This window comes from Pelophylax lessonae (assembly GCF_965119305.1).
Source record: "Pelophylax lessonae genome assembly, chromosome: 2".
NCBI classification, from domain to species: Eukaryota; Metazoa; Chordata; class Amphibia; order Anura; family Ranidae; genus Pelophylax; species Pelophylax lessonae.
The window spans coordinates 150,110,259-150,134,117 of record NC_138769.1 but is presented as its reverse complement, the minus strand read 5'-3'; the positions used below and the strand labels follow the sequence as shown (position 1 = coordinate 150,134,117).

The 23,859-nt window shown below is 42.2% G+C and overlaps 1 protein-coding gene across 1 annotated transcript in view; it reads right to left on the bottom strand.

The window, feature by feature from the left end:
- Positions 1–1,034: 1,034 nt before the first annotated feature.
- The window catches only part of CUX1 (cut like homeobox 1), a 615,616-nt gene continuing 592,791 nt past the window's right edge, over positions 1,035–23,859 (bottom strand). The window contains exons 19-23 of the mRNA XM_082244942.1: positions 23,488–23,571; positions 16,644–16,700; positions 3,928–4,008; positions 2,906–2,970; positions 1,035–1,139 (exon numbers count right to left, since the gene is read on the bottom strand). Of these exons, the coding sequence (XP_082101068.1) occupies positions 1,076–1,139; positions 2,906–2,970; positions 3,928–4,008; positions 16,644–16,700; positions 23,488–23,571 (351 nt within the window). The 3' untranslated portion in view covers positions 1,035–1,075. The remainder of the gene's footprint in view (positions 1,140–2,905; positions 2,971–3,927; positions 4,009–16,643; positions 16,701–23,487; positions 23,572–23,859) is intronic.

The window sequence follows — 23,859 nt, the reverse complement described above, 5'->3', positions numbered from 1 at the left end:
TAATGACCATGCCATTGATTGCAATCATAGGATATGTAACCAATCAAACAGGAAACTGTCAACATGTCAACCCAGAACGCAGCATGTGTCTAAATGCTCACAATAAAGTGCTGAATGTGGTTAATTGAGATAGTACAGGAGCAAAAGATGGCGTCATAATAACACACTTTAATTGCACTGTCAGTCCAAGAAAATTCCCAAAGGAATATTCCATTTATGGAAAATCAAAGATCACGCCAGTCACAAGGCAGCCATGTCATACAAGAACTGCAACAGAAGACTAAGAAACTTTGACGTCACCAAGGTACCATCCATTTCCTAATTATCAGCTAGAATTATAATGGATGATCATTTACCGTAAAGAGAACTGACACTTTGTTGTTCACAATATTGCTGCTGCCACTATGAGGGTGACGTGTATAGTAACCTAATCAAAATAGAACTATTACTTATATAATCCCTTGCAGCATGCATTATTTATGTTAACAAGTTCAAAACTTATATATATATATATGAATTATGGTCTCAGCTGTGCATAAAAAAGAACATGTCTTGAAAGATTATTATGATTGCCACACTAGAATATTTACCGGTAGTTTACAAAAGCATATTTTTATAAATAGTTTTATCATTCAGAGATGGGTGACCTGCATTTCCCCAGATAGATTTCCCAGAAGGCTTTGCTGCACAATATAAAGCCTGGCTGTAATGGTAAACTAAATATATGATGCTCCTAATCACAAATTCCAATCATAATGTAAATGTTGTGGCTCCTTAGTCTAGTCTCTGATTAAAATGGCAGGAAGGGACATTTTTAAAACTGCCTAGTGGATAAATTCTGTTTTTCTTCTGAAAGTAGTAAGTCACTGATAAGGGGAAATGGACAGCTGCCTATTTAAAAATGTATAAGCAGTCCATTTTCTCAGCTCCTGTGTCTGCCACTTTGCAGTATCGTAAAAATCAGCTAGTCTAGGTCAATCAGCTGTGTCTAATGCATCAGGGAAGAGAAGTCAGTACAGAGACATCCGGTCATGTGGTCCTGGAGGGATTAGACGACCCTGGATTGAAGATTCTTCTAATCCTGCCACATGGCACCATTTTCTCCATTCTCGTGGAATTTGTGCAAGTGGTCAGCATACCTAGAAGTGAGAGATCATACACAAAACTTTATGATGCGGTTTTAAACATGGCACGTTAATTAAAATATAGGAGTCCTCCCAATACTGATAGTTTGTCTACAGATCAATTCTGTTGGGTTGGACCTCTTAAAGGCTCCTCATAACTTTCAAGGACACCAGTGTTGAGATATCTTCATTGAAGCCCTCTTACCTTTCTCTTTACAGCTATGGAGGCTCACTTACCTTGCTGCAGCTAGAGCATTCTGCAGGACACATTCGATTTGATTAAAAACAAGGTGGCAGGGGGGGCACTGAATCCACTGTGGCTCAATATTTCATTAAAGGTGCAATAATTTAGCTGTTAGTATGGCTCAAATATGATTGTAATGATTTGACCTTTTCCTGACCACTGTACTTATCTTCAGTGTAGAGAGCTTGCATACCATTACTATACAACTCAATGTTTTAGCATATGGATCTTGTCTATGTAAAATGTGCAGTGATTAGTACCTTCATATCTTTGAAGTTATCCTGCGCTTCTTTGTTTCGATTAAAAAATGATTTAATAAAAATAAATCATAGTAGAAAAACCTGGCAGGTAGCCAGAACAGGCCAGACTGAGAAAATGGGAAGGAGAAATACCCGATTCCCTGAGATATACAGTATATATAAATCTAGCAGGAGATTTAAGCCACCAGCAGCTAAATCTGAAATAATAGTCTGGGGAATAGTGCCTGCAGCTAGAGGGGTCAGTGAGTGTCTGTACTGCTTTTTAGGAATCTGTAAATATTTGAATGAATAGCCTTGCCACAATTATGCTTTAAAGGCCAATAAAGATCTTGTTTTGAAGCTAGAATATTTGGTAATGTTTCCAAGGATGACAGTACCATTGCTGCTTACTTGTCAGGGTACATCAATGTCAGGCTGTTTGGATACTATGATGCTCATGGAGCATCAACGTACCTCAGTCAACAGGCCACAACCTCAGATTAGGAGGCAGGTCATGCTGTGGGTACATTTTGAGACACTGCTTTCAGGCATTGGCCTGAATTTTAGGCCTCATTCACCCAGGCCTGTATAGCATGAATCAGCAGTTTATGGCTCAGGGACCTGTCTGTTATTGCACATATAAATCATCTTTGTTTTCTAGTGTTACCAGAAAACTCCTTTAAATCTAAAATATTTATAGCTTCTTTGGATGTATCCATGTATAGAAGATGCAATACAGTTTTAGTACTAGAAGCACAATCAATTTCAATGCATTGTCTGTCAAAGAGTGATGCAGGATATGTTTTACATATGTATACATCCTGAGCATTTAATGGTTAAATCCAAACAGGAACATAAAGTTAATGTTTTAATGTTGTTGTGAACCTGAAGAATAGCTAATGGTGTAATAACACATATGGAGCTGAAACTATATACTAGATTATCTCTACTCCATTACTGTGTTTCTAGGCTTTCCCACAATGTATACAGTTCTCAAACAAACAAAAAGCCAAAAGGATGGAGGAATTATTTACAACGTTGATGGGTCTCTCTTGGGAAATATTAGTAAGTGCTGCTTCCCAGGAATTCGGGGGAAATTATTTTCTACTTCATCCATAAATATAAATACTTTTTAAAAAGCACAGCACATAAAATAGGGTTTTAATAAGAAAATATTAATTACAAAAATACAATATATAAAAGAACTTATTAACTGTATCATTAGACTTTTCTCCAATAAGGGGAATGGAAGCTATACTACAAATTTGACCAAGGTAACACCAGTGACATATACGTACTTTTTAGCGCAGTAGGTGGTGCAGTCTCTTTCCACACTCTCACTCCAGGCTGTTTTGTACAGAACCTGATAAGACAAATATGTACTGATTACATAATGTTTCGATTGTAGAGTCGTAAACAGTTTGGTGCAAGGGAAAGTTTAAATACAGTATATCTACCCTGGCAGATATTTTTTTTTTTCTATTTGCAAAGAGCAATGTTAAAAAGTGTATCACATTAACCAAATCAACAATGATTTGTCATCCTTCTGGCAACTTAAATTGAATGACAAGAAAATACTGATGGTTGCTTTGCTCTTCAAATGATGTTTGTGCTACCTTTTATGTGCACTGTGTGTTAGATATCCTAATCCAAGACCAAGGGAATTCATATGAAGTCGCCTCCCCTCTCTGTAGCTATAACAACCTTCATTCCTTTGACCTCTAGGAAAGCTTTCTACAAGGAGACCGCCTGTAGGAATTCATTCCAATTCAGCAAAAGAGCATTTGTAAGCTCAGGTATTGATGTTGGGTGAGAAAGTTTACCAATTTCAAAGGTGTTTAATGGGCTTGAGGTCAGGACTCTGTGCAGGCCACTGAATTTCCTCCCCTACAAACTTTTGGAGCCATTTCTTTATGTACCTAGCATTGTGCACAGGGGCACAGTTGTGCTAGAACAATAGAAGGACTTACGCAAAAGGTGGAAAGAGCACAGTTGTCCAAAATATCTATGTCTAAATGTACTCTTTACGAGAATCGCTATGATTTGAAGGGGGTTCACATACTTTTGGTCATATAGTGGGTGAGGTGGTCAGGTGTCCAGAAAATTTTTGGCCATACGGTTGTTTGCCATCCTCAGCCAAGAATGTGAATGCTCAGGTAACACACTGATTTCAGTAATGGTGAGCAGATCTCTCATTATGTACTGCCACTCACTCCAAGACACCTGCCATCTATGGACAGCCTATGATACAATAATCAAAGTGTATAATATAAATGGGTATCTTAGATTAAAATATGAATATTGTGTCCATGTCACTTACCAAGAACACTAGACAATGCAGAAACAGAGTGTAGAAAAATGCAATAGTCCTAGCAATCTTATTGGAAAGAATAAGTCTCCCCTAAAAAAAAAAAAAAAAAAACAACATTTTAAATTACAAATATTTAAAGCAGTGGCATGGTCTTACTGCCACTACACAGCAACTGTAAAAACAATCTACACATATATATATATATATATATCACATTGATTACAACATGCTTAGTGCTCTGCTTACTCTAGTACTCTAAAGCAAGTAGAGAGCTGCGCAAATGAATAGACATAATAATTAAAAAATAGCAGGAGAGCCTAGTCATGTGACCTGGCAAAAGTCATGTGACTGGTCTCTTCTCCAATAGCTGGCACTTTATGACTAAAATGAAAACTGGGGACACTATAATGTCTACTGAGGAGTAAAAGGCAATAGCTCCCATAATGCCAATAAACTCTAGGTGTAAAATCTACATTTGTCTTTCTAAAATAGTTTCTATGGACAGTTCTATAATGTAAAAAAGATGCATTGGTAATATTTTTCAAGGAATGACTTAAGTACTGTCAATGTATAAATGGATTTTTGTAAAATCTTACCGTAAAATCCTTTTCTCTTAGCTCATTGACAGACGTAGTCCTCGGTGATACACCACCTTCGGGTTATGTTGCCTCCACAGGAGCAGGACTAGACAGGAAATTAAAAAGCTCTGGCCACACCCTAGGGGCAGTCCCAGAGGGTATATCCTCTCTCTCTCTGCCTCAGCAAATCAGTTATGTGAAAAAGCAGTCTTTAGAGATTTTAACCCAACCCAACTCAAAAAAACAGAGGGGCGGGGACTACGTCTGTCAATGAGCTAAGAGAAAAGGATTTTACGGTAAGATTTTACAAAAATCCATTTTTCTCTAGCGCTCATTGACAGACGTAGTCCTCGGTGATACACCACCTTCGGGACGTCCCAGAGCAGTATCACAACTGAGGGGTGGGAAAATGAAATCAAATCCCAATCTAGAAGGCCCAACCGGTGCCAACTAGAAGTTTACAATGCTCATCCTTAATGATGAGACTCAACAAAAAAGAGAAAATTTATTTTTTTTTTTTTTCAAACAGAAAAAAACCCTCGAGGTAGACCACCGGTCTCCTCAAATTGCGGCCTGCAAAACCTTGCGGCCAAATGAGGCATCCGCCGATGCCGTCACATCAATTTTATAGAATTTTGTAAAGGTATGTACCGACGACCAAGTGGCCGCCTTACATACCTGGACCACTGACGCCTGATGGCGAAAGGCCCAGGAAGTACTGAGCGCTCGAGAGGAGTGCGCCCTAACAGGGAACGGAGGACTCTGACCCTTAATAGAATAAGCCTGTACCACCGTTTGTCTAATCCATTTGGCAATGGTCGCGGCAGATGCAGGCAAACCCTTTCTGGGGCCATCCGTGATCACAAAAAGTGAATCCGTCTTACGGAATGATTCCGTAGCTTTCAGGTATACCCTGATTGCCCGAACCACATCTAAGGAATGCAACGCATGTTCCCGATGATGCTTGGGCTGAGGACACAAGGAAGGTAGTACAATATCTTCATTCAGATGAAAATCTGAAACCACCTTGGGAAGAAAAGATGGCTTAGGATGAAGTACTACCTTATCCCTATGAATCACTAGGTATGGGGACTGGCATGATAATGCAGCCAGTTCTGACACCCTGCGAGCAGAAGTAATAGCCACCAAGAAGGCCACTTTCTGGGATAAAGTAAGCAAGGGAATCTCCCTGATGTTTTCAAAAGGAGGTTTCTGTAGAACCGACAAAACCAAATTAAGATCCCAAGGCGGTAAGGGCGCGCGGACTGGAGGAGCCAGGTGCCGCACCCCCTGGATGAAATTCCGCACCAAGGATTTGGTAGCTAAAGGCTTCTGAAAGAAGATTGCTAATGCTGAAACTTGACCCTTGATGGTGCTCAAGGCTAGCTTCTGCTCAACCCCTTGTTGCAAAAAGGCCAATATTCGAGACACCGAATAGGTACGTGGAGGAAATCCTAAAGATTCGCACCACGCAATATAAGTTTTCCATGTGTGATAATAGACTTTGCTGGAAGTCGCTTTCCTTGCTTTAATAAGGGTAGGAATGACTGAAGCTGACAAACCTCTGTCCTTCAGTACTTGGGTCTCAATGGCCAGGCCATTAAACCCAGCGACTGTAAAGCATGATGGTAAATTGGTCCTTGAGACCACAGACACTCCCTGAGACGAAGTTCCCACGGAACGTCTACGACTAACATGTCCAAGTCGGCCAGGCCGGCTTGAGGAGGCCAGCCTAGAATTTCTAGGACCACTGGCGCTGATTGGATCTGAACCAGGCGTCCCTAGAGGTATCTGGCCCCGACCATCCGAGAAAGTCTGGTCGTTTTCTGTTTCCACACATTTATCAGATACCTGATAGTTATCAGGAAAGGTGATCTTTTCTGGTTGAACCTCAGGGACCGAAGTCACCCGACTAGAGGCTACTTGGCCTATCTGGTCAATCAGATCCGATTCCTGTGAGGTATCGGGACTAATCTTAGGAAAAGGTAAAGGAAAAGATCTATTCAGGGAACGGTAACTACCGCTTCCTGTGGTACTTAAATGTTGGAAGGGAAGAATCGCACCGGTAGTAGTGGTTGATGCTCGATCTAATGTCCTGAATACCGGTGAAAACGTCCCCCCACCCTGAAAACCGGGTGGGGGCGCACCTTCAGGCTGTGTACTCCTTTACTTCGGGTTTGGCTGGGTTGGTCCTCTGCTTGTCCGACCAGCCCTTCTTGAACCCTCCTGGAGGAGTCTTGCCTTTACCGGGAGTACCAGCCGGGCGCCCTTTATGGGCGGTAAAGAAAGGTCCTCGCTTGTTGCGAGGTCCCTTAGCTTTTGCAGCCTGTGGCAAAAAAGTGCTCTTGCCCCCAGTGGCATCCTTGATGATTTCATCTAGGTTGGCCCCAAATAGACGATTCCCCTGAAAAGGGAGATTGGTCAAGGTCTTTTTGGAACCTAGGTCAGCTGACCAGCATTTTAACCACAGCACACGTCTGAGGATCACTGCTAACTTAGATGCATGCCCTAACAAGGGAGTAGTGTCCAAGGCTGCGTCACAGATAAACCGTAGCCCTTGTATGATCTGTTCCATCAAATCAGATGTCTCCTGGGGAATATCTTTTCCCCTAAGATCTTGGCGTACCATTTTCGCCCATTCCGTAAGTGTCTGGGAAACTAGACCAATAACAATTACTGGTCTAAATGCTGACCCTATCAGAGAAAAGATAGTGCGGGACTCTGCTTCTATCTTTCGATCCACCGGATCCTTAAAGGACGAAGTGTCCTCCACTGGAATAACCGTGGCTTTATTCAGCCTGGAAATAGGCGGATCCACGACTGGTGGTACCGTCCATTTCTTAATGATGGATTCCTCAAACGGATAGCGTCTAGCAATACGCTTGGAAATAGTAAAGGTACGTTTAGAATGCTCCCATTCTCCTTTAATCTGATTACCGAAACATTTAGGTACAGGAAAAGCCTTCGCCGTCTTGATGGGCTTATTAGTCCCAAAAGGCCTCTCTGTTTCAGTTGCCTCTGCCGGTAAAGCCTCAAGTTTTAAGGTTTCTTGCACTGCCACAACTAGTGCGTCCACCAATGCTTCTTCCTGAATTATAGCAAGAGAAGAAGCGTCCTCCTCACTGTCTGAGGGGGCTTTACCTGGGATAACAGCCCTTGCAGAGGAACCTGCAACTGCCGTGACCATCTCTGAATCTGAGTCAGAGGTGTCAGATAGTATAGGGGTAGGCGGGGGTCGCTTCCTTGACCCCCGTCCCTGACAGGCCGCCTCCACCCGAGCCACCATAGACTCCAAAATTGCTGTAAATGACTCTATACTCTGTGCACCGGCGGGTCCCGAGGCCCCCTCGAGGGAAACAGGTGGGGGAATATGTGTGGCAGGGTCCATAATAACTCCAGTTACTTCCTGGATAATATAATTCAAAAGTAAAGAAAAAAAAAAACTTTTTTTTTTTTTTTTTTTTTTTCTCTGACCCCCAGCGCCACAAAAAGCCCCTTAGTGTTACCTGCTAGGGATCCCTATCGATCGAGAGAGAGAGAGATAGACCCCCAGGCTCACCACTTGATGCTCAGAGTTAAACTGCAACAGTTTACAGCGCTGTCTTGACAAACAGGAAGTCTTTTGGCTGGCTGCTCAGGAAGAAAGGAGGCGGCTCCGCCCCTCTGCACGCCTTCCGGCGCCTCCCCCAAGCTCCACGAGGTGTAGGATCACCTCAAACATGGCCGCCCCCATGCTGGAGACACGAGGCTACGCCAAAATGGCGGCTCGTGCGATCCAGCAAAAAAATGGCGGCGGCCTATACTGAATAGCGGTGTGCTGCAGGGCACACAACACTCTCTCTGCATGGGGATATGGCGTGGTTGGCGGTACCGGCCCTGGCGGACCGCATGGCCGTTCGGGAGGCCTGCTAATAACTGGAGATCTGATTTGGAAGGCAGTCTACATGTCCGTGGCTTCTGACTGGTAGGTAGCTTATACTTAACCCATAAGATTCCCAGAATGCCACAGATTACATCTTTTAAACATGTATACAATAGATTGTTAGCTCCCAAACCAAGCCTCCTGGCTTTTGCACACATAAAATCACACTCAAAGTAGGAGGATTTGTGACATGTTATAGGATAGAAAGGACTCTTTCTTACCATACAGAGAGGGGCCCGCGTTCACCACAAAACCCGTCAGGGAAAAAGGGGGAACATACTACTCACCATACCGGAACCAGGCGGGCACCAACTCCTGACAGTACCCCTCTCCACCGGGGCGGGAGGGCTGTCGACCGATACGGACGCCGTGACTCATGGTCTTTGGCGTTTCAGCGAGACGTTTAACTCGCGGGTTCAGTCCTTTTAATGGGACTTTGTCGCGGCCGACCCAGCGCGGAGCTATGGCCTGCACGCGCTCGTAGGCTGAACTGGGGTGACCACCGGATCTCAACATCCAGCCCGTCGCCCAGTTCAGCTTTCTTGCTTGAAGATCTCACAGGAACACTGGAGAAGAAAAGCTGTCTAACAATCCTTTAAGAAAAAAATTCTTGCCAGGACCTAAGATCCCAGCAAGGTATCTAGGTCCTTACTCCTAACTAGACAGAAAATAACTGATTTGCTGAGGCAGAGAGAGAGAGGATATACCCTCTGGGACTGCCCCTAGGGTGTGGCCAGAGCTTTTTAATTTCCTGTCTAGTCCTGCTCCTGTGGAGGCAACATAACCCGAAGGTGGTGTATCACCGAGGACTACGTCTGTCAATGAGCGCTAGAGAAAACATGTTTAACTCTCACTACAATTGCAGTAATATTGTAGGATTTACAGGTCGAGCACCGAGGCAGAGAACAATTACTCCAATTATCCTGGCCAGTACATAAAGTAATACTTCACACACTTTGTCCCAAAATGATTGATTTCACTACCCAACTATAAACAATTGAAAATGATAAAAAGGAACATAATACAAATTAGTGATTTGGCTGGATATCAGATGTCAGTTATTTTCCCCAAAAAATGGGCAGCAAGTGGTTTGATGTACTCAGTCACATGACCATTGAACAGGGACCTATGTGTAATGTGGCTGACAGGTAAATGGGGTGTATAATCAGTGAAATAACCTGTTTACTCCATATAAAATCTTAGCATTTGCTTACACAGGTACTTTTTCAAATTGAAAACCCTGTAAATGACAACTAAGATTTCCAGTGGTCAGAAGTGCTTGTTGTTGCCCCCTATAGAAGTACGACATGGTCCAACCTTCACAGGCAGTGCTCAAAAGGAGATGTAGCTTTGGAAATAAATCAAGCTTAGTTTCACATCTTTTAAATGCACAGCATAGATCTAATACGTCTGGAAAGGATAAAGGTACTTTAGCTAAGTACTAAAAAGCCAAGAGTTATCTTTTATGATTTCTTGTGGGAGGCCATATTAGACAGATATGCTATTTTTTTGGGCTTACCGACACAAATTAGAAAATATTACTTTACACTTGGTTTTGTGTTTTACAGATCTGTGCAAATGGATCAAATGTTTGTGCAAATGCTAGGTTCTGCAGTTTAGAATATCCAATAACTGTACAAACATTAAAAAAGTAACATAATTGTAAATATTGAAAAAAGCCCATAATGTAATAGTAGCTCCCCCATCAATACAGCACCCCTTACCTTAAGAGCCCATTCACACAGGGGCGACACGACTTGCTGGGACGACCTGTGAAGTCACGGTGCACAACGTGCACCGCGACCTCGGCGCGACATGCACGGACTTCATATAATTGAAGTCAATGCAAGTCGCCTCCAGGTCGCCCCAAAGTAGTACAGGACCCTTTTTCTAAGTCGGAGCGACTTGTGTCACTCCTATTAGAACGGGTCCTGTGCTATTCAATGGCAGGCGACCCACCGTGACTTGTCAGGCTGTCTGATTCACTCTCTCCATTAGTCATGTTCCATCATAATCAAAAATGAAAGTAAAAAAAAAATCCCAAATTTTGGGTTGTCCTCAAAACAATAATAGAGGAGAAATCTTCCTATGGGGACACTAGTCCTGGTGACCACAAGAGATTTTTCCTCACTGTCTTTTTAGCTATGTGACAGGAAAAGAAAGGAAATCTCCCCAAAGGGATACAGATAGCAAAACTATAACCCTTTCTTACTCCATTAAAAAAATGTGATATTTGTACTTATCGTAAAATTAATTTCTCTGAGTTAATCGACGGACACAGCCCTCCATGGATCATAACTACTGGGTTATATTGCCAGAAGTAGGACTTGGCAGAACAAAAAACACTTGGCTACATCAATGGGCCATCCTCAGCTGGTATAGAACCCTCCTCTCTGCTCTAGGTAATGAATTTAGTAGCAAGCAGTATTAGAAGTATCAAAACTCCATAGAGGGGTGGGTGTCAGTTGATAAATTCAGAGAAATGGATTGTACAGTGAGTACAAAAATCCAGTTTTCTCTTTTGTTCATCCACGGACACAGCACTCCATAAATCATAACTACTGGGACATCCAAAAGCAGTGCCAAAAGGAAAATGAGGAGTTGGGGAAAATAACCCAAGGCTAAACATAAGAGCCCTAACCAGGACACAGGAGCACCATCTGAAATAAAAATTTAAAGAAAAACACCCCTCAAGAGGGAACCGCCCCTCTTAAACAGCAGTCTGCAAAACCTTGTGGCCAAAGGAAGCATCGGCAGATGCCAAAGTATCTACTTTGTAGAATTTGGTGGAAGTATGTACCGACGACCAAGTGGCCGCCTTGCAAACTTGAGAAACCGGCGCTTAAAGACAGAAGGCCCAATAAGTACTCCGTGCCTGAGTAGAATGCGCCGTGACAGGGAAAGGAGGAACGTGACCTTTAATAGAATAGGCCTGAGTCACCGTCTGTCTGATCCGGCCAGCCCTTTTCTAGACAACTGGTCTTCTCTGAGAGGTCTTCTCTGAGAGGTAGCCCCCAAGGGACGTTTAAGGCCACCACAATGATTGAAAGACCCTCACCCTTGATTCCATTCAGGAACCACGGAAGAAGCTTGAGCCGAGGAGGATACTGGCCTTACAGTACCCCTAGGACGCCTGCGGCATCTGCCAGAGGAACCTGTGACCTTGCCACGAACCTCCTGTGGAGCCGAACATGCTGAAGGAGCTGCATGCAGGTCTGTGCAAACAGAATTGTCTTGAAGGTGGATACAACCAGACTCAGAACCTGTATGCAAGTCAGGGGAAAGAACTGTCCGTGTAACAGCAGCCGGTAAATCACAGCCTGTGCTTCCTGAAGTTTGTCCAGAGGAAGGATCACCCTGGTCAGAATTAAAATCAGACCTAGGTAATTCAATTTCCTGGACAGGGATAGGGGGGACCTTAGGTGGTTCGGACATCACTCAAACCTTTGCAGGAATTATATCTGCACAAGGGGACTAAAAAAAACCTGAAAATGGACAAACTTTGCACCCTTTTTTTGATAACCCCCAAAGATCCCATGGATCCCCTTGACACTCACGAAGGAGGTCCACAGGTCCGGAAACCAGGGAAGATGTCCCCCCACCCCAAGTAATAGGTGAAGGCAGACCTTAATGCTGAATGGGGTCTTATCTGCGGGTCCAGAGAAGCCAGCTCTAGGCTTACCAGACCAAGGTTGCTTGGAACCTGCTGGGGAAAACTTGAAAGGTCTATTTCCCTTATTCTCAGTCCCAGAAGCACAAAATAATTTTCTATGGACTGAGGAGGAGGGGGATGAGGCTCCTTCCCTTTCCTAAACTGTGGCAGGAAGGTGCTCTTTGGTTGTTCCCATTCCTTATAGGTAAACCTATCAAAATAAGGAAACACCTTTGGAATGCGTGGTGACCTATGCGTACCAAAAGACACAGCCACATCCATGGCCACATCAGCCCCATTCTCCATTTTTAAAGGCTCATGCACTGGGGTAATAAGTGCGCCTACCAGTGCTCTTTCATTCACTGCTGCAACCATAGACGAATCGTCCTCACTATTGGACAGATCTGGGGATGTGATATCAAGCCCCCCTGGATGGGCTGCATCCACAGCGGCTTTAGGCTCAGAATAAGATGAGACAGACTGAGTAGGGGAAGGCGGGGGACACTTCCCCATGGGCCTTTGCCAAAACGCCACTTCCACCCAGAATACTAAGGACTGTAGGACCCACCATGGGCAGCTGGGGTTTTGAGGGACCTGCCACCTCCATGAGGGGGTCAGTGGGGGAGATGTGACCTTGAGGCTCCATAGGGAAAAGGAAGACCCTGCAGTACAAAAGATCTTTTGGCACCAATAAAGGATCCCCCAATGCTCAGGGTACAATCAGCAGAGAGAGAGATAACAGGGACCCCCAAGGACTCACCCTACCGACTGCAGGAGCGTCACAATTCAGACCAAGCAACCCATGAACGCCATCTTCTTCATATAACCTGGGGCAGGAAGAGGAGACAGAGGAGAAAAAGGTGAAGCTCTGGCCTCTCCACAAGGTTCCGGCCGTCTCCAGTGTCTCGTCGGGCTAAGGTAAAATTGCCGCCATGGGGTCATGGGGCTACACAAACCTGGCGCTGACTGGAGACCAGCCAAACCAAGGGAAAATGGCCACCATGACATCAGCGGACTTCCAAAACATGGCTGTTGGCTGCAGAAGAATGCTGCCAAGAACACTCTATGTGCCTTCCACCCTGTGCAATGGGACTCCCACCACCAAAGGTACTATACACCACCTGGCAGGGACAACATTTAGGGGAATTCTGCTGTGCACTCTGCACGGCTGTGCACTCTGCACGGCTGCGCCCTCTGCATTGGGGACCCCCAAACTGCACCATACCTACATACAGTAGGGCATGCACCTAGGTTTCTCTGCTGCGCCCTCTGCACTGAAACTCCCTCCCATACCACCAGGACAGGACACACACCACCTCAAGATCTTTACAAAAGAGAAATGGTGGGGGAGACCCCCAGGGAATCAGGTAGCACTCCACACAGAACTCCTCACCACCGAAGCGGGGGAGCTGTCGGCCAAGGGAACACTGCTACTCAGCCCAGCGCCCAGCCATATTCTAATCTGCGAGACGTTTAACTCGCCAGCCAGCCTCTTGTCCCGGCCAACCTAGCGCATAGCTGTGGTCTGCATGCACTCACTGGCTGGACTGGGGGGACCACTGGATCTAGATTATCCAGGCTGTCCCCCAGCCTGGCAGTTGATTGTAGATCTTCCAAGAGAAAAAACAAAAAAGAAGCAAGGAAGGAGAAAAAATCGCTAGGACCAAGAGATCCCAGCAGGGAGCCTAGGTCCTTACTCCTGATATCCTGAGCAGAGATGGGTGTAATATACCAGCTGAGGCATAGCCAAATGTTTTTTGTTCTGCCTAGTTCTAAACCTGGAGGAGGCAATATAAACCAGTTGTTAGGATTTATGGAGCGCTGTGCCCATCAATGAACAAAAGAGAAAAACGTTTTGCTATTAAGTATACTTTAACAGTGGGGAAGGTGTTCTGCCTAAAGATCGCAATGTTACTTTCCTAGGTTGAGCCATGGATCCTTCTTCCCTGTGGACCAACTAGTGAAGCCGCTTATGTTATGGATGACATGGGAAGCAGCCTTATTAACGGCCATTTATATACATGCTTCCCTTTCCATGCACAATAATAGGGGCTTCTCTTCAAAAGCTTGGCACTGCATTTATACCATCAAGTAATGAACGACTTGTGTCTTCCCACAGCTCCCTGGCACAATCTGCTTTTGCCTTTCCCTGGATATAGCACTTGATAAATCTCTATACTGAATTATATAAAGTGCATGGCTTTTAGTCACCTTTTAGCCCACACAACTGTATGCGCTATTAATAACAATGAATAATTTAAAAAAGAACAGCGATCAATATGCTATAAATCCTACCACTAATTATGTTGCCAACCTAACAGTGTTAATCTTGTAATATCTATCCATTAAAACTTGGATACAAATTGTAACTTCCTTGCCTTTAATAAATGTCTGCAATGATGGTATGCGAAGAGACATTTGGCAGTACATTTGTACAGGAGGTATGTATATGCTAGGAGAAACTTACCATGTAGTTTACAAAATCCACTAAAGTTTATTCTCTATATTAATAAAACAAGAATGCATGTTATTCCCCACCAGATTTTTTTTTTGGACAATGCTCAATCAGGCAAAAAAAAATAAAATAATGTTTTATGTGAGGTAAGCCACCAGGGCTCCAAGGCTGGTCATAGACAGTTCAAATTTCCCCCATCAACACAGACAGCGCTGAGCCATTGTGTTCTGTAACAGCTGCTAGCAATAATTGCATGTATAATCCAGCAGGGTGGTTGTACCCAAGTTGATCAATCAACTTGGGTACATTCAGCCTGCCCATTCATGGTTCGAATCTTGGCCAGTTCCTGCTGAACCGGCCAAGATTTGAACCGTCTATGGCTGGCTTAACTGTCTCCAACTATCTTGCAAATTTACAGTATCTGTGACCAGTGACCATGCTTATTACTCCTTTCATAAGAACAGAACTGTCCTTAGAATGTCTTTAATACTTTTAGTTTTGATGAATATTTTTTGTGACAGGTTACCTCAAAACAATTTTCCTGAAATGAAATGTCTGTAGTATTTTACCAAAGTGACAATAATTTAGGTCCTTTTATATTATCTGTTTTTAAACAAAATACATTGCAAAGTGACAATCGTGGTAGAAATCATTTTGTGACCATAATTTCGCCATATTGTCTTGCAAAAATGATTTTATCTTTTATGAAATCCATAAACATAAAAAAAATAAAACTACAAACAAAATGTACATTTTTTTCCTCTTTTGATCAGTGCTGGTTTAAAAAATATATATTTATATATTAATACATTTTTTTTACCCAGCATTTACAGTTTTCCAGTCAGGTACAGTTTCAAAATGTGTGAATCCTGGGTGAAAATTTTTATATATAGACACCTTAGCATTACTATAGTCAAACATTTATATTTTATTCTACAATTTGTCCTGTGTAAAATTACATTATAATTTTGGTTTAAAGCATTGCAAAAATGTCTTTGATTTCTAATTGTGCTCTTTTTTGTTAATGCAGCACAAAAAATGAACACACAAAATAATAAAAACTATTATTAATTAATAATTAGGGGTGATTAGAGTAAACTAAAGATTAAGAAGAGTTCAAGAGGAAAAAAATGTTATCCTTTATCTCATCTAAACAGTGTTAATAAATATTCTGACAGTTGGAAATAGCTAGGAAATGCAAAGGAGGGGGGTAGGAATAAGGCGGGAGTGTCATGTCCAAATCCAGCACTGTCCCTTTCTTTCTGGAATGGCTGGGGACTCTCAATGACTTTATGCATATAGAAGAATTGGATGCGGATGATAGAATAAGATTCAGCAGATTCAGATACAGATTCAAACAGATTTGGCTTGCCTGGATGCTTTTCACGAATCAATTTCAAGGATTCTCCTAAACTACAGGAATTTATGGATGGCCTTTGTCTTTGGGTCTGCTTTCTTTTGACTACCAGTTTTGTTTCTTCCCTAGCTTTACAGCCCTATATTGTCTTTTTTTTTTTGTATATAGTTGAGCTCTTGGGTGGTTGTCACAGTCAGTCCTGAAAGAGGAGCTTTAGTCTCTCACTGCGGGCATCCAGGCGGAGGTGGAAGCGGGTACCTGTACAGACCAGGTAACCTCCCCCCAAAAAAAAAAAGGTAAGTGCCAAACGTGGTAGAGGAGTGGAGGAGGCTAACGAGCTGACCTTTCCCTTTTGGGTGATGTTCTGCTTTAAGTTTTACCTCCTAATTTCTATTTCTGATCCCTTCGTACCTCTCTTCTTTTCAGGCTTTGATGATTCTTTCCTTTCTGTTTGTTTAGTTTTTATATCCACTCTATCCTTTCCTATCTCATTTACAATTTTTGGAGAGTACACCAAACTTAGAAATCGTCTTGTGTGATATTCTTTTCTTTTTCATCTTCTGTATTCTCTTTATTGAATTATATACTCTCCTGTAAGGAGCCAGTTTCATGTGTCAGTTCTCTTATGTTTCCTATATTGCATATCTCCTGATACAAGCTATACATTATTCCGCGTTGTATTCTCAAACTTCTTCAAACCTGTACTCTCATTTACTTAATAAAATAATATTTAAACAAAAGGTACATGTCCAAGTACTTACCATACTAAGTGTGGCTTTATCCCAAGGACTTAGACTGAGATATTTCCGTTGGCGTTCCTTTGAAATAAAACACACGTTGAGAAATGCATCTTTGTAGCTAGGAAAATATGTGCCATTATCAAGAATAATTTTTCACTAACAGGACAAATACATTATCAGAGTATCACTTACTGTATATAGACGTTAAACTGATCAGATCATGACTGCAGAGCCTTGTATATACACAAGATTTCCAAAGACATAGCAAAATCTCTGTGGGCCTTTTCATTGCACCCTGGAGGATCATTTGCAAAAGCCCCCCAATTGTACCCTTTTTTCTGAGGAATGCTCTATTTACTCTGCACTAACTCATGCAACATATAAAAGTGGAACTGTAAGGCAGGAAGCAGTAAATAATATTGTCATAATGCGAAAGCTCTGTATCTATCAATGATAACTATAGCTGTTGCAGTGATCACTGAGGCAGTAGCAGCTGTCAGTGGCTTTTTATTTGGGACCTTGGATGACAACAATTTAGACGTAGTATACTTTGAGCCCTTATATACATATATTTTTTCTGATAATTTTTAGAGCGGAAAATAAATAGCTTACGTAGACCTAAAGTGGACCTGAACTCAAAAAGTGAACATTTGCCATGTTATATAGAACATCTAGAAATGTTATTTGTGCCTAATCACTACCCTGAAAAAATCAACCTTTTGTCTTGAATTCCTCCTGAAAAATAGCAGTGAAATTCCTGCCAAGTGATTTGCGTCTAGGTACCCCTGTTCTGTAGCCTAAAAGCTACAAATCTGCAATGTTAGATCATCTAAGCAGAGGCATTGCTTGCCTCTGACTGCTAGTCTCATGAAATTTGGAATGAGATTTGGTGATCTTACTACTGTGCTGCTAACTGTAGGCTTCTGCCTTATCTTCTACCAAGATGGCAACCTCCACCCAAGATGGCCACCTCTACACAGAGACAAAGGGATTGATTTTCTAAAGGCAAATAAGCTATTCAAGTTGCAAGGAAAATTGCAATTTTTAAGAGAATTAGAGAATGTTGTAAAATTGGACTGTGCAAAGAATACCTTAACACAGGCAAGGGAAATAAGAAAAAAAGGCATTTTTGCCTGCATAGGATTAAATAAAGGAAGTCAGCAGATCACCACATTCACTAAGCTCTGAAGAAAATCCCCTTGCAAAATGCACAGCCTATTTGTTTTTAGTAAATCAACCCCACAGCGTGGAACAAAGCATTGTGAAGCCTAGTACACACGGCCCGTGGGTATGGCAGCCGGTCTGACAGGTTCATGACCAAATATGGTCTGCTGGCCTACCTCTTGACCAAAGTGATAGGCGGGGGGGCTGCCCCCCTGTCAGAACACAATAGCACAGCAGGGGAGATTGTTGTACTAACTTCGGATTGTTAGTACAGTGGTTCCAACCTGAGCTGTCATTTTATTGCGTTCAACACAACTAGTGGTGTGTATGAGGCCTAAGTCAGTTATGAGGAAAAAGGAGACCACAGGCAATATTGGCAAAAAGTCCTCTGTCCTCTGTATGCCTTTTTTTAAGCACAGCTTCCATAATTTAGGTCCTCTTTGAAAGGTCTTTTTTTCAAGCCACATATTTAATAATTACAACTATGTTGTCTCTAGAAACAGCTGCCCATACTTGCCTAAAGCATTTCCCGGGTCTATTGTCACAAAAACGTTGCTGTATATTGATTTGTTTTTCAGCAATTGCAAATATTTAGCTGCCCTTGAAGGTGATCAGCAAATAATAAAACCACATTTTTCTGGAGACAACTGCTTGAAAGAAATCTAGGACTAGAGAGAACGTTTTTTAATGGCCTGTGGAACTTCTATTTAGAAAATGTAACGGGGACTATCTTAGATTTTCCAGCTGGGTATGCCAGCAGACCAATCCTGCAGAGCGAATTCCTAGGTTTTATGATCATGAAAGCTATTTTTTAATTTATAAAGCAGACCAATAAAAAAAAAAACTCCTTTCTCTGACCAGAGGACCATGTAAAAATTCACTTAGAGGTCTCCAGTATTCTATCATAACTGTGCGGCAAACCACAAGTTGATCTTCCCCTGCATAGCGATGTTACCATCAGAGGCTGTTGTGTGTGCCAAATGGTGCTTACAAAATTCATTGGTGGATTGAGAAAACTAGTAAATAACAATTTAAGTGCAACAATCAATAAAAGGGAACGGAAAAGCTTTTATAGTGGATATGCAGAGACAAATGCTTTCTTTCCGCAAATCTCTGAAAACGCATTCCATCAAAAGTTGTTTTGGATGCATCCTGCGGTTTTATGTTAGAAACATGGAGACCGCTAAGTAAATCTGCAAGTTCATTTCCATGGAAAAGATCTTTAAACCTTTGCTTGCATTTTATGATTTGGCCTGTGCAAGCAAACACTGCATTTCACCTTCTAGAAGTCAATTTCATTATCTCTAAGCCAAACCCTACCAATGGTGAAAGACAACAGTAGCCCTATCCTCAAGTAACCTAGTACACATCGAATGCTGGTGAAATTAAATATAAATTACTACTCACCTGACACACATTAACTACTAACATGTATGTGTTTGCAAGGGGGTACTTGTAATGGGTTCTGGGGGTAACTCTGATGGCATATGTGTTCTCTAAAATAGTTATCATTACAAGTTTTCCATAACAATATATCATGTCTAAAACAGACCTGGGTAAGTATTTGCCTACCACACAGCCTGATGGGGTGACTCCCTGGATAGTAAATCCCTGAGTAAATCTGAATATCTTCTGGACTATTAAACAAAGACATTTTCTCTCCATAATACCAGACTGAAAGCGGTATTAAACCCAAAAGCAAACATTTAATATATTGCAGCTTAACAACTCCTAGAAGTGATGTCTGCATTTGTTTTCTTTTTAGGCTTTCCTTTTGTTTTACCTGGCGATCCAGCCAGAAAGTCTGTTGTTTTTAAACACAACAAGCTGTCCTGCACCTGTAGCAGTTAGACGGTTGAGACAAACCATTTACCACTGACAATGGTGCTTACAATGATGAACTTTTATTTATGTAAAACCATTATTCCAAAAGGGACAAAACAGTTGCTCTAACTGTGTATAAAGTGTTTGGCTTTATTTTGTTAGTGTACCCAAACCTGCTGATACTCCTCCTCCCCCACCCTGACTGACAATGATGCTATCCAAAGGTGTCTTTGTTGCTTCTTCATCCAGAGTGGAGGCGCTATAATACAGGAGGTGCGTTAATTAAGCCATAGATGATAATCTCTAATGGTATACTGCACTATAGACCTTTACACTGAACATCTGCAAGCACCACAACTAGACATAATGTTATGCAATGATAGAAAGTGTTAAAAAGTGCTGCGCTATAAGTGTACAGTGATATAAAGTGACATACCAAAATATCAACAATAAAAATAATTATATATCCAATCAAATAGTGTGTCATGCAATTGTATCCAAATGGAAATGGCCACACCTATACAGTGTATGTGAATTAAAGTCCATGTGTGATATCAAAAAAAGTTCATAGTTATGGAGGGGGAGAGCCATGGGTGTATAAGACTTCAGTATTGATTGAAGAGAGTCTGGGTCTGGATACACTTATTCTCCTGATGCCTATATAAATCAATGTTAATAGCATTGGAGTTCACACAATCTGGTAAGCACATTTAAACCTTTGTATTGGTGGTAGCTTACACACCAAGGTGATTTCTTGGCTGGAGTAACAAGTCTCTTTTCTATCAATACTTATACACCCATGGCTCTTATACCTATGAACCTTTTTTTGATATCACATATGGACTTTAATTCACATACACCGTATAGGTGTGGACATTTTAATTTGGATACGATTGCACGATACACCATTTTATTGGATATATCATTTTTTTGTTTGTTGTTATTTTGGTAGGAAGTCACTTTATATCACTCTACACTTATAGCGCAACACTTTTGAACCCTTTCAAGCCATGGATGATGCAATTTTCTTTTCTGCAACCATGGTCAGTGTTGATGGTGGAATCCCTCCCGCACCTTTATTACGTTCTGCAGGGTTGGGAGCCTTCCCTGCTGGCAGAAGACAATAATCACTGCCGGTGGCTATAGCTGCCAGCAGTAACTGCATGCAAGAAAATCCAACAGGTTGGTTGTACTGAAGCCGATTGATATATTGACTAAAGTAGAACCAACCTGCCCATAGATAGATCGAATCTTGGCTGGTCCCTCCTGAACCAGCCAAGATGTGATACATCTATGGCTGGCTTTACTGGCCAGATTATCAGGTGAAAACGGGGAAAAAAGAAAAACTAAAAAAAGAAAAAAAAAGATAACACAGCCACCACATCTAAGAATTAGTAAGTTGCAATATACAGTATCTCACAAAAGTGAGTACACCCCTCACATTTTAGTAAATATTTTATTATGGCTTTTCATGTGACAACACTGAAGAAATTACACATTACAATGTAAAGTAGTGAGTGTACAGCTTGTATAACAGTGTAAATTTGATGTCCCCTCAAAATAACTCAACACACAGCCATTAATGTCTAAACTGCTGGAAACAAAAGTGAGTACACCCCTAAGCGAAAATGTCAAAATTGGGCCCAATTAGCCATTTTCACTCCCCGGTGTCATGTGACTCGCTAGTGTTACAAGGTCTCAGGTGTGAATGGGGTGTCAGGTGTGAATGAGGAGCAGGTGCGTTAACCACTTCTGGAGCGGATGGATTTGTCCCCTTAATGACCAGGCCATTTTTTGCGATTCGGCACTGCGTTACTTTAACGGACAATTGCAAAGTTGTGCGATGTTGTACCCAAATAAAATGAATGTCCTTTTTTTCCCACAAATATCGTTTTCTTTTGGTGGTATTTGATCACGTGTGCAATTTTTATTTTTTGCGCTATAAATAAAAAAAGAGACAATTCTGAAAAAAAAACACAATATTTTTCACTTTCTGCTAAATAACATTACCAAAAAAAGAAATTGAAAAATCAGATTTTTTTTCATCATTTTAGACCAATTTGTATTGTGCTACATATTTTAAGTAAAAAAAATCCCAATAGGCGTATTTTGTTTGGTTTGCGCAAACGTTATCACGTCTACAAACTATGGGAAAGATTTATGTCATTTTTGTTTATTTATTTTTTACTAGTAATGGCGGGGATCTGCGATTTTTAGCGGGACTGTGACATTACGGCGGACAGATTGGACCCCTAACTGACATTTTTGACACTTTTGGGGGGACCAGTGACATTACTACAGTAATCAGTGCTACAAATATGCACTGCTACTGTTATAATGACACCAGCAGGAAAGGGGTTAACCCAGGGGCGATCAAAGGGTTAAGTGTGAGCCCAGGGGGTGTTTTCTAACTTTGACGGGGATGGGCTTCTGACATCAACACAGAGACCTGTGTTCCTGAATAGGAAGAACACAGGAGCTCTGTGGTGATAGAAGAGAGAACAACGGTCTGCTGTGTTTACAACAGCAGACCGCCGTTCTCTCTCCACGGGGAGTGATCGTTGGTGCACCCCCAGGATCGCTCCTGCGGATCAGCGTACAGGTATGGCGATTCGCGCAGCCGAGCCAGCCTGCTGCAGTATATCTGTGGCGGGCAATCATCAAGGGGTTAAATTTGGTGTTATCACTCTCACTCTCTCATACAGGTCACTGGAAGCTCAACATGGCACCTCATGGCAAAGAACTCTCTGAGGATCTAAAAAAAAATAATTGTTGCTCTACATAAAGATGGCTTAGGCTATAAAAAGATTGCCAAGACCCTGAAACTGAGCTGCAGCACAATGGGCAAGACCATACAGCAGTTTAACAGGACAGGTTCCACTCAGAACAGGCCTCGCCATGGTTGACCAAATCAGTTGAGTGCATGTGCATATCCAGAGGTTGTCTCTGGGAAATAGACATATGAGTGCTGCTAGCATTGCTGCAGAGGTTGAAGAGGTGGGGGGTCAGCCTGTCAGTGCTCAGACCATACGCCGCACACTGCATCAAATTGGTCTACATGGCTGTCGTCCCAGAAGGAAGCCTCTTCTGATGCACAAGAAAGCTCAAGCGAAGGTGGAGGAGCGCAAGGTCTCCAACATCCACCAGCTCTGTGATTTCATCATGAGGGAGTGGAAGAGGACTCCAGTGGCAACCTGTGAAGCTCTGGTGAACTCCATGCCCAAGAGGGTTAAGGCAGTGCTGGAAAAAAATGGTGACCACACAAAATATTGACACTTTGTGCCCAATTTGAACATTTTCACCTAGGTGTACTCACTTTTGTTGCCAGCTGTTTAGACATTAATAGCTGTGTGTTGAGTTATTTTGAGGGGACAGCAAATTTACACTGTTATACAGGCTGTACACTCACTACTTTACATTGTAACAAAGTGTAATTTCTTCAGTTTTGTCACATGAAAAAATATAATAAAATATTTACAAAAATGTGAGGGGTGTACTCACTTTTGTGAGATATTGTATTACATATTTGGTTAAGAGCCGGTTCACACTGGGGCGACTTGTCAGACGACCTGGTCGCCTGACAAGTCGCCGTGGGTCGCCTGCCATAGATTAGCACAGGACCTGACTTAGAAAAAGGGTCCTGTACTACTTTAGGGCGACCTGGAGCGACCTGCATTGACTTCAATGATATGAAGTCCGTGCATGTCGCTCCGAGGTCGCTGTGCACCGCGACTTCACAGGTCGCCCCGGGAAGTCAGGTCGCCCCTATGTGAACCGGCTCTTAGGGTTGAATACTTTTTGAAGCCTATGATGATTTGGGTTACTATGGATCAGTCAGGGTGATTTTTTATTATTTACGTAGATACCTGTGACTTACCTTTCTGCTAAATGAGGAGAATGGGTCCAGCCTCTCCTCATACTGGGAAGAGTATCGCATCTCTGTGTCATCAGTCTTAGCACCCTGTAGGAGAGAAGAAAATTATAAAACAAGACTTCCCACACTTCAAGATGGCCCTGTTCTGTGAGGCCTGCTATTCACACCATTCAGGTATGACAGGCCTGTCCATAGCAATGTTTTTAAAAAATTTTACGTCCTCTTTTATTAAAATAGTTAGTCTGCAGTTTGCTTGGACACAAATACAATGTAAAATATCAGTGAATTACAACTAAAGGCACCTCTCATATGCATTAGGAGAGGCCAGAGCATAGTCTGTGACAAGCATGTAAAGCCTTGAGAATTCCAGGTGTA